This window comes from Excalfactoria chinensis, unplaced genomic scaffold (assembly GCF_039878825.1).
Source record: "Excalfactoria chinensis isolate bCotChi1 unplaced genomic scaffold, bCotChi1.hap2 Scaffold_345, whole genome shotgun sequence".
Lineage (NCBI taxonomy): Eukaryota > Metazoa > Chordata > Aves > Galliformes > Phasianidae > Excalfactoria > Excalfactoria chinensis.
The window spans coordinates 29,078-40,349 of NW_027315633.1; the positions used below are offsets into that span (position 1 = coordinate 29,078).

Here is an 11,272-nt window from a genome sequence, read left to right on the forward strand (position 1 = left end):
GGGGGCGGAGCCTAAGCGAGGTCACGTGACAGCTCTTTATTGAGGCTCCGCCCCCTTCAGGTCCCTTCAATGGGAAGGGGCAAACGTGCGCCGTCCAATCAGGAGAGGACGACGGCGACGCGGGGAAGGAGCTCAGCCAATCGGGAGGCGGCATCCGGAGAGGTAGCCAATGGCGTGTCGGCCAATCGTAGGACGGAAAGCCGGGGGCAGGCGGCCAATGGGGACAGCGCGGAGGCGTGGCTTATGGCTGGGGGAGGGGCCAAGTCAGCGGGGTGGGCGTAGCCCCGCCCACTCGGCTCTAAGCCCCGCCCCCCCCTTACGGTTGCCGTCCAATCGCAGCTCCCGTAGCCGGGGGAGGGGCGGGACTCCCTGCAGCGTCTCAATCTGATTGGACGACACGTCCAGCACCTGCCACAGCAAGAGGGAAAAAAGGGGGCGGGGACTCGCATTGGCCACGCCCACAAAAACCTGCCCCCATTGACCCCATTAACCCCATTAACCCCATTTAATCCCATTAAACCCCCCCATTAACCCCATTGACCCCATTGACCCCATTAATCCCATTAACCCCATTGACCCCAATGACCCCAATTAACCCCATTGACCCCATTGACCCCAATTAACCCCATTAATCCCATTAACCCCATTAACCCCAATTAACCCCATTAGCCCCAATTAACCCCAATTAACCCCATTGACCCCATTAACCCTATTGACCCCATTGACCCCATTAACCCTATTGACCCCAATTAACCCCATTGACCCTATTAACCCCAATAAACCCCCCCATTAACCCCATTGACCCTATTGACCCCATTAACCCCAATTAACCCCATTGACCCCATTAACCCTATTAACCCCATTGACCCCATTAACCCCATTTACCCCATTGACCCCATTAACCCCATTGACCCCAATTAACCCCATTGACCCCATTAACCCCATTGACCCCATTAACCCCAATTAACCCCATTAAACCCCCCCATTAACCCTATTGACCCCATTAATCCCATTAACCCCACTGACCCCATTAACCCCATTAACCCCAATTAACCCCATTAACCCCATTAACCCCATTGACCCCATTAACCCCATTTAACCCCATTAAACCCCCCCATTAACCCCATTAACCCTATTGACCCCATTAAACCCATTGACCCCATTGACCCCATTAACCCCAATTAACCCCATTAACCCCAATTAACCCCATTGACCCCATTAACCCCATTAACCCCATTGACCCCATTAACTCCATTGACCCCATTGACCCCAATTAACCCCATTAACCCCATTGACCCCATTAACCCCATTATCCCCATTGACCCCATTGACCCCCTTGACCCACCTGCAGCCTCCTCATGGCCCCCACCGTTCGGGGCAGCCCCCTCAGCCGGTTCCCCTTCAAATCCAATTGGCTCAGCCCGCCCAGACGCTCCAATAGGGGCAGAGAGCTCAGGCCCTGGGGGCGGGGCTTATCAGAAAGGAAGGGGGCGGGGCCTGGGCCACAAGCCACGCCCCCTTTCAGCACCACCCATAGAGACCCTATGGGGACCCAAAGACCCCCAACATCACCCCATAGACCCCATAGAGACCCCATAGAGACCCCATAGAGACCCTATGGAGACCCCAAGACCCCCATAGTGCCCCCCATGGCCCCCCAACATCACCCCATAGACCCCATAGAGACCCCATAGAGACCCTATGGAGACCCTATTGGGACCCCAAGACCCCCAAAGTGCCCCCCATGGCCCCCCAACATAACCCCATAGACCCCATAGACCCCATAGACCCCATAGAGACCCTATTGGGACCCCAAGACCCCCAATGTCCCCTAAGACCCCCCAACATCACCCCATAGACCCCATAGAGACCCCATAGAGACCCCATAGACCCCATAGAGACCCCATAGAGACCCTATTGAGACCCCAAGACCCCCATAGTGCCCCCAATGGCCCCACAACATCACCCCATAGACCCCATAGAGACCCCATAGAGACCCTATTGAGACCCCAAGACCCCCATAGTGCCCCCCATGGCCCCCCAACATCACCCCATAGACCCCATAGAGACCCTATTAGGACCCCAAGACCCCCAATGTCCCCTAAGACCCCCCACATCACCCCATAGACCCCATAGAGACCCCATAGAGACCCCATAGAGACCCTATTGAGACCCCAAGACCCCCAACGTCCCCTAAGACCCCCCAACATCACCCCATAGACCCCATAGAGACCCCATAGAGACCCTATTGGGACCCCAAGACCCCCAAAGTGCCCCCCATGGCCCCCCAACATCACCCCATAGACCCCATAGAGACCCTATTGGGACCCCAAGACCCCCAATGTCCCCTAAGACCCCTCAACATCACCCCATAGACCCCATGGTGACCCCATTATGTCCCCATTACCCTCCATGTGCCCCATAGCCCCTTTAGGGTCCCCACGCGGTGCCGCCCCTTTAAATCCCACCCTTTACTAAGACCACGCCCACTTTCAGGCCCCGCCCCCTTGCCTTATAAGGCAAGCAGAACTCCTCAGGCCCCACCCCCTTTACCTTATAAGGCAGGCGGAGCACCTCAGGCTTTGCCCCCATTAAAAAGCAAGCGGAGCTCCTCAGGCCCCACCCCCTTTACCTTATAAGGCAGGCGGAGCTCCTCAGGCCCCACCCCCTTTACCTTATAAGGCAGGCAGAGCTCCTCAGGCCCCACCCCCTTTACCTTATAAGGCAGATGGAGCTCCTCAGGCCCCACCCCCTTTACCTTATAAGGCAAGCGGAGCTCCTCAGGCTCCGCCAGCCCCCACCCCCTTTACCTTATAAGGCAAGCGGAGCTTCTCAGGCCCCACCCCCTTTACCTTATAAGGCAAGCGGAGCTCCTCAGGCTCCGCCCCCTCCCCGAGCAGCCCCAGCACAAGCTCCGCCCTCGACGCCATGTCGGCCACGAAGCCAATCCGCAGCGGGTCCGCCTCCTGTGAGGGGGCGGGGCCACATGAAGCCACGCCCCCCCTTATTTAAATTAGGCCACGCCCCCTCGTTTAAGCCCCGCCCACCTCGAGGGCCTGCAGGCAGCGCCTCATCTCCTCCTGGCTTCCCATTGGGTCCGTGGCGGCCAATAGGAGCAGCAGGGTCAGCAGGCAGCCTGGTCACGTGACAACCCGAGGTCAGCTGACCCCCTCCCTCGCCCCCCCCCCCCCCCCAAAAGTGGGTCACGTGACCCAAGGAAAAGGGCGGTCACGTGACCCCCACCCCGGCTGTGCGGCTCCATGTCCAGCAGCTCCCGGCAGGCTCCGATCAGCTCCGCCATGATGGACGGCTCGGCCACGCCCACTTCCGGCCTACGGGAGGAAAGGGGGCGGGGCTTAAGAAACACCCGGTTCCTGCCCAGCCGCCGGGGGGCGCTACTCGGGTTGGGAGGAGACCCGGAAGTGGGCGTGGTTAAGCAAAAGGGGGCGTGGTCAAGTACACAGGTTGTATTAGAGGGTGTGGCTTGTGGCCGAGGGGGGCGTGGCTTGCTGCCGAGGGGGCGTGGCTTGTTGCCGATGGGGGCGTGGCTTGTGGCCGGGGGGCGTTGCTTGTGGCCGAGGGGGCGTGGCTTGTGGCGGATGGGGGCGTGGCTTGTGGCGGATGGGGGCGTGGCTTGTTGTTGATGGGGGCGTGGCTTGTTGTCGATGGGGGCGTGGCTTGTTGCCGATGGGGGCGTGGCTTGTGGCCGGGGGGCGTTGCTTGTGGCCGAGGGGACGTGGCTTGTGGCGGATGGGGGCGTGGCTTGTGGCCGATGGGGGCGTGGCTTGTTGCCGATGGGGGCGTGGCTTGTTGCCGATGGGGGCGTGGCTTGTGGCCGAGGGGGGCATGGTTTGTGGCCGATGGGGGCGTGGCTTGCTGCAGAGGGGGCGTGGCTTGTTGCTGAGGGGCGTGGCTTGTGGCCGGGGGGCGTGGCTTGTGGTCGAGGGGGGCGTGGCTTGTTGCTGAGGGGCGTGGCTTGTGGCCGGGGGGCGTGGCTTGTGGTCGAGGGGGGCGTGGCTTGTTGCTGAGGGGCGTGGCTTGTGGCCGGGGGGCGTGGCTTGTTGCCGGGGGGCATGGCTTGTTGCCGATGGGGGCGTGGCTTGTGGCCGAGGGGGGCGTGGCTTGTGGCCGATGGGGGCGTGGCTTGCTGCAGAGGGGCGTGGCTTGTTTTCGATGGGGGCGTGGCTTGTTGCCTATGGGGGCGTGGCTTGTTTTCGATGGGGGCGTGACTTGTTGCTGGGGGGCGTGACTTGTTGCTGGGGGGCGTGACTTGTGGCCGATGGAGGCGTGGCTTGTGGCCGAGGGGGCGTGGCTTGTTGCCGGGGGGCGTGGCTTACCAGAAGAGCTCCTGCGGCACAAGAGGCTCCGCCCACCAGGCCTCCCCCTGCCCTGCAATCAAAGCCTTTCATGAGCCCGCATGCAAATGAGGGGGGCGTGGCCAACGGGAAGGGGGGCGTGGCTTACCTTTAGGAGTCAGCTCCACCTCCCAGTGGGCGGAGCCGTGGCTGCAAGCCGCTCTGATTGGCTCGTTCTCCGCAAGGGGCGTGGCTAGGTCGGCGGGTAATTTGCATACCTGTGGGCGGGACGTTGTGTGGCCCCACCCCCCCTTTTATTATGGTCCCGCCCCCCTCATTTGCATACCCAGGTGCAGGAGGGGCGGCCATGACGCTCGGCGGAGCTCCATGGGGTCACAGGGCGGCCATATAGGGTCAGCTGGGGGGCGCTCTATGGGGCGGGAGCATCATATAGGCCACCCCATAGACCCCCATAGGGTCCCCATTGCCCCCAATGTGCCCCCATAGCCCCTTATGGCCACCCCATAGACCCCCATAGGGTCCCCATTGCCCCCAGTGAGCCCCCATAGCCCCTTATGGCCACCCCATAGAGCCCCATAGACCCAAGTTGGGCTCCTAATGCCCCCATAGACCCCCATAGGGTTCCCACTGCCCCCAATGAGCCCCCATAGCCCCTTATGGCCACCCCATAGACCCCCATAGGGTCCCCATTGCCCCCAGTGAGCCCCCATAGACCCCAATTGGGCTCCTAGTGCCCCCATAGACTCCAATAGGGTCCCCATTGCCCCCAGTGAGCCCCCATAGCCCCTTATGGCCACCCCATAGACCCCAATTGGGTCCCCATTGCCCCCAATGAGCCCCCATAGCCCCTTATGGCCGCCCCATAGACCCCCATAGGGCTTCCATTGCCCCCAATGAGCCCCCATAGCCCCTTATGGCCGCCCCATAGACCCCCATAGGGCTTCCATTGCCCCCAATGAGCCCCCATAGCCCCTTATGGCCACCCCATAGACCCCAATTGGGTCCCCATTGCCCCCAATGAGCCCCCATAGCCCCTTATGGCCACCCCATAGACCCCAATTGGGTCCCCATTGCCCCCAATGAGCCCCCATAGCCCCTTATGGCCGCCCCATAGACCCCAATGTGCCCCACATCTCACCGCTATGGGTCTGGAGAAGGTGACGCTGGCAGCCCCATCTTCCACATCCAGGTGCACCCCAATGACCCGTGGGGGGGGGGATGCTGGGGGGCAATGGGGACGTCAGTGCCCCAAAGGGGGCTATAGGACCCCCATAGGGGCTGTAGAGTCCCCATAGGGGCCATGGGACCCCCATATGGGCTATAGGATCCCCATAAGGGCTATAGGGCCCCCCATAGGGGCTATGGGACCCCCATAGGGGGCTATAGGGCTCCCATAGGGGCTATAGAACCCCCATAGAGCCTCCCCATAGGGACCCCATCCCACACAGCCTCCCCATAGGGACACAACCCTATAGGGCCACCCCATAGGGACCCCATCCCATACAGCCCCCCCATAGGGACCCCCATCCCATAGGGCCTCCCCATAGGGACCCCATAGGGACCCCACCCCACACAGCTTCCCAATAGGGACACAACCCTATAGGGCCACCCCATAGGGATCCAATAGGGACCCCATCCCATAAGGCCTCCCCATAGGGACCCCATAGGGACCCCATCCCATAGGGCCTCCCCATAGGGACCCAACCCTATAGGGCCTCCCCATAGGGACCCCATAGGGACCGCATCCCACACAGCCTCCCCATAGGGACACAACCCTATAGGACCACCCCATAGAAACCCCATAGAGACCCCATCCCATAGGACCTCCCCATAGGGACCCCATAGGGACCCCATCCCATAAGCCCACCCCATAGGGACCCAACCCTATAGGGCCATCCCATAGGGACCCCATAGGGACCCCATCCCATAGGGCCTCCCCATAGGGACCCCATCCCATAGGGCCACCCTATAGGGATCCAATAGGGACCCCATCCCATAGGGCCACCCCATAGGGACCCCATCCCACACAGCCCCCCCATAGGGACCCCACCCCACACAGCTTCCCAATAGGGACACAACCCTATAGGGCCACCCCATAGGGATCCAATAGGGACCCCATCCCATAAGGCCTCCCCATAGGGACCCCATAGGGACCCCATCCCATAGGGCCTCCCCATAGGGACCCAACCCTATAGGGCCTCCCCATAGGGACCCCATAGGGACCGCATCCCACACAGCCTCCCCATAGGGACACAACCCTATAGGACCACCCCATAGAAACCCCATAGAGACCCCATCCCATAGGACCTCCCCATAGGGACCCCATAGGGACCCCATCCCATAAGCCCACCCCATAGGGACCCAACCCTATAGGGCCATCCCATAGGGACCCCATAGAGACCCCATCCCATAAGGCCTCCCCATAGGGACCCCATCCCTTAAGGCCTCCCCATAGGGACCCCATAGAGACCCCATCCCATAAGGCCACCCCATATGACCCCATCCCATAGGGCCTCCCCATATGGACCCAACCCTATAGGGCCTCCCCATAGGGACCCCATAGGGACCCCATCCCATAAGCCCACCCCATAGGGCTGCCCCCCAATAGGGCCCCCCTATGGGGCGGGCTCTGACCTCTGGCCATCAGGCAGCGCAGATAAACCCACGGGCTGTGATCCTGCGGGTCGGTGAACACGGCGCTTTGCACCAACTCCAGCTCTAATTTTGGGGCCAAAAAAGGCCTTTTAGGGCAATTTAGGGCCAAGAACCCCCCAATGTTAAACCCCAATCCCCCCCCATTTGGCTCCGCCCCCTCCTCCTGACTCCGCCCCCTTTGCTTAGCTCCTCCCCCCTCCCCCTTAGCCCCACCCCTTCTGACCCCACCCCCTCCCTCGTGGCCCCGCCCACTCTTAGCTCCGCCCCTTTCATAGCTCCACCCCCTCCATTACACCCCATACACCCCCTTAGCCCCGCCCCCTTCCTCATAGCCCCGCCCCCTTCCTCATAGCCACGCCCCTCCCGACTCCACCCCTCAGATAGCCCCTCCCCCTCCCATAGTAGCCCCGCCCCCTCCATCTTAGCCCCACCCCCCTCATAGCCCCGCCCCCTCCCTCATGACTCCGCCCCCTCCCCATAGAACCACCTCCTCCCCCTTAGCCCCGCCCCCTTCCCTTCTGACTCCGCCTCCTCCCTCTTGGCCCCGCCCCCTCCATCTTAGCTCCGCCCCCCTCCTGACTCCACCCCCTCCCCAATAGCCACACCCCCTCCATATTAGTCCCACCCCCTCACTCTTGGCTCCGCCCCCTTCCCCATGGCCACGCCCCCTCATTCCTGGCCACGCCCCCTCCCAATAGCCCCGCCCCCTCTCTCCTGGCCACGCCTCCTATCCCATAGCCCCACCCCCTTTATATTAACCCCTCCCCCTCTCTCTTGGCCCCGCCCCCTCCCCCTTAGCCCCGCCCCCTCCATCATAGCCACACCCCCTCCATCTTAGCCCCGCCCCCTCCCTCTTGGCCCCTCCCCCAATTGCCACACTCCCTCTCTCATGGCCCCGCCCCCTCCCTCTTAGCCCCGCCCCCTCCCCCATAGCCCCTCCCCCTTCATATTAACCCCGCCCCCTCCCTCTTAGCCCCGCCCCCTCCCCCTTAGCCCCGCCTCCTCCACCATAGCCACACCCCCTCCATCATAGCCCCGCCCCCTCCCTCATGGCCCCTCCCCAATAGCCACACCCCCTCTCTCATGGCCCCGCCCCCTCCCCCATAGCCCCGCCCCCTCCCTCCTGGCCACGCCTCCTCCCCCATAGCCCCACCCCTTTATATTAACCCCTCCCCCTCCCCCTTAGCCCTGCCCCCTCCCTCATAGCCTCACCACCCTCCATCTAGGCCCCGCCCCCTCCCTCTTGGCCCCTCCCCAATAGCCACACCCTCTCTCATGGCCCCGACCCCTCCATCATAGCCACACCCCCTCCCTCTTAGCCCCGCCCCCTCCCTCTTGGCCCCTCCCGAATAGCCACACCCCCTCTCTCATGGCCCCACCCCCTCCCAATAGCCACACCCCCTCCCTCTTAGCCCCGCCCCCTCCATCTTAGCCCCGCCCCCTCCCCCTTAGCCCCGCCTCCTCCCTCATAGCCACACCCCCTCCCTCTTAGCCCCGCCCCCTCCCTCTTGGCCCCTCCCCAATAGCCACACCCCCTCTCTCATGGCCCCGCCCCCTCCTCCTTAGCCCCGCCCCCTCCCTCATAGCCACACCCCCTCCATCTTAGCCCCGCCCCCTTCCTCTCGGCCCCTCCCCAATAGCCACACCCCCTCTCTCATGGCCCCGCCCCCTCCCCAATAGCCCCGCCCCCTCCCCAATAGCCACACCCCCTCCCTATTAACCCCGCCCCCTCCCCCTTAGCCCCGCCTCCTCCCTTATAGCCACACCCCCTCCATCTTAGCCCCGCCCCCTTCCCCCTTAGCCCCGCCTCCTCCCTCATAGCCACACCCCCTCCATCATAGCCCCGCCCCCTCCCTCATGGCCCCTCCCCAATAGCCACACCCCCTCTCTCATGGCCCCGCCCCCTCCCCAATAGCCCCACCCCTCCCCCTTAGCCCCGCCCCCTCCCTCTTAGCCCCGCCCCCTCCCTCTTAGCCCCGCCCCCTCCCCCTTAGCCCCGCCCCCTCCCCCCTTTATCCCCACCTCCTTTGAGGACGTGGCTGTCCCCATGGCGGCCATGTTTCCTCAGCAGCTCCCCCCGGTGGTGCCAGGCCGAGAAGTTGGAGAAGTCGCGGCTCAAAAGGGACGAGCAGAAACTGAGCTCGGCATCGGGGGGGGACACGGAGCCCAAGGGAGACCCCAAGGGGGATGAGCCCAATGGGGCCGACCCCAATGGAGACCCCAAGGGGGCCGACCCCAATGCAGACCACAAGGCACGGCGGTGCTCCCACGCATGGACTGCAATGAGATGGGGGGGGGGGGGGGTTAAAAGGGACCCCAATGAGACCCTAATTGACCCTAATTGACCCCAAAATGGGACCCTAATGGACCCCAAATGGGGCTTGTATCACCCCAAAAGGGACCCCAATTGAGCCCAAATGGGACCCTTAATTGACCCCATATGACCCCATAAACAACCCATATCCACCCATACCCACTAATAGCACCCAATAACCACCCCATATCCCCCCATATACCCCCCATATGACCCCATAACCACCTCATATCCCCTCTATATCCCCCCATATCCCCCATATGACCCCATATCCCCCACATATCCCCCTATATCCCCCCATATAACCCTATATTCCCACATATCCCCATATCCCCCCATACCCCCCCATATAACCCCATATCCCCCCAATATGACCCCATATCCCCCCATATCCTCCCATACCCCCCCATATCCCCCCATATAACCCCCATATCCCCCATATCCCCCCATATAACCCCATATCCCCCCATATAACCCCATACCCCCCCATATAACCCCATATCCCCCCATATCCCCCTATATCCCCCAATATGACCCCATATCCCCCCATATACCCCCCATATCCCCCCATATGACCCCATATCCCCCCCATATCCCCCTATATCCCCCCATATAACCCTATATCCCCACATATCCCCATATCCCCCCCATATCCCCCCATACCCCCCATATATCCCCCCCGTATCTCACAGTTCCTGGGGTCGGCCTCCAGCATCCTGTCGCAGACCCCCCCCTCCTTTGTGGGGTCGGGGTGGGATCTGAGCACCCAGCTGCGGTGGTGCCAGGCCCCATAAGACTTGGGGTTCACCGCCAGGCAGCGCCCCACAAACTGCAGCTCCTCGCTCACCCTATGGAAACCAGTACAAACCAGTATAGACCAGTACAGACCAACATAGACCAATATAGGCCAGTATAGACCAATACAAACCAGTATAGACCAGTATAGGCCAGCATAGACCAGTACAAACCAGTATAGACCAGAATAGGCCAGCATAGACCAGTGCAAACCAGTATAGACCAGTATAGGCCAGCATAGACCAGTACAAACCAGTATAGACCAGTACAGACCAACATAGACCAATATAGACCAGTATAGACCAATACAACCCAGTACAAACCAGTATAGACCAGTACAGACCAGTACAGACCAACATAGACCAATATAGACCAGTATAGACCAATACAAACCAGTATAGACCAGTATAGGCCAGTACAAACCACTATAGACCAGTATAGACCATTATACACCACTATAGGCCATTAGAAAGCACTACAAAGCCACTCCCACCTCCCCACAGGCCCCGCCCCCTCCCGAAGCCCCGCCCACCCCGAGGCCCCGCCCACCCCGAAGCCCCGCCCTCCAACCAATCAGCGCCCACCCAGAGACCCCGCCCACCCAAGCCCCGCCCTATCACGAATCCCCGCCCACCCCTTAGGCCCCGCCCTCCATTAACCCACTCCTACCCGAAAGCCCCGCCCACCCTTTAGGCCCCGCCCACCTCTTAGGCCCCACTCCCGGCCAATCCCTGCCCACCCCTTAGCCCCGCCCACCCCTTAGCCCCCGCCCACCCCTTAGGCCCCGCCCTCTCACCAATCCCTGCCCACCCCTTAGCCCCGCCCACCGCGTAGGCCCCGCCCTCTCACCAGTCACCGCCCACCCCTTAGGCCCCGCCCTCCATTAACCCACGCCACCCCGAAGCCCCGCCCACTCCTTTGGCCCCGCCCACCCCTTACGCCCCACTCCCGGCCAATCCCCGCCCACCTCTTAGCCCCGCCCACCCTTTAGGCCCCGCCCACCCCTTAGGCCTTACTCCCGGCCAATCCCCGCCCACCCCATTAGCCCCGCCCACCGCGTAGGCCCCGCCCACCCCTTAGGCCTTACACCCGGCCAATCCCCGCCCACCCCTTAGGCCCCGCCCACCCCTTAGGCCCCGCCCTCCATTAACCCCGAAGCCCCGCCCACCCCTTAGGCCCCGCCCACCCCTTA

General features: G+C 62.3%; 1 protein-coding gene across 2 annotated transcripts; it reads right to left on the minus strand.

The window, feature by feature from the left end:
• Positions 1 to 21: 21 nt before the first annotated feature.
• On the minus strand, positions 22 to 10,552 carry RABGGTA (Rab geranylgeranyltransferase subunit alpha). Of its 2 annotated transcripts, XM_072360833.1 has the most exons (13): positions 9,976 to 10,550; positions 8,994 to 9,248; positions 6,951 to 7,034; positions 5,455 to 5,537; positions 4,642 to 4,725; positions 4,465 to 4,573; positions 4,338 to 4,389; positions 3,244 to 3,332; positions 3,048 to 3,136; positions 2,853 to 2,966; positions 1,346 to 1,459; positions 321 to 408; positions 22 to 247 (listed from the first exon to the last, which is right to left on the minus strand). In XM_072360833.1, the coding sequence occupies exons 1-13, from the start codon at positions 10,277 to 10,279 to the stop codon at positions 99 to 101; spliced, it is 1,614 nt and encodes a 537-aa protein (XP_072216934.1). In that variant the 5' UTR covers positions 10,280 to 10,550; the 3' UTR covers positions 22 to 98. The 2 variants fall into 2 exon arrangements, with proteins under 2 accessions (XP_072216934.1, XP_072216935.1); XM_072360834.1 differs by lacking the exon at positions 1,346 to 1,459 and having other exon boundaries at positions 9,976 to 10,552.
• Positions 10,553 to 11,272: the final 720 nt, after the last annotated feature.

What these genes read in the sequence shown, in the direction of transcription:
- RABGGTA (XM_072360833.1), bottom strand. Translation starts at nt 10,279, where the DNA reads ATGCTGGCCTATTCTGGTCTATACTGGTTTGTACTGGTCTATGCTGGC. An exon ending in GGAGGCCGACCCCAGGAACT is followed by an intron (nt 9,249 to 9,975) that starts GTGAGATACGGG and finishes ATCTCATTGCAG; the next exon opens with TCCATGCGTGGGAGCACCGC. An exon ending in GGGCCATGAGGAGGCTGCAG is followed by an intron (nt 409 to 1,345) that starts GTGGGTCAAGGG and finishes TTGCTGTGGCAG; the next exon opens with GTGCTGGACGTGTCGTCCAA.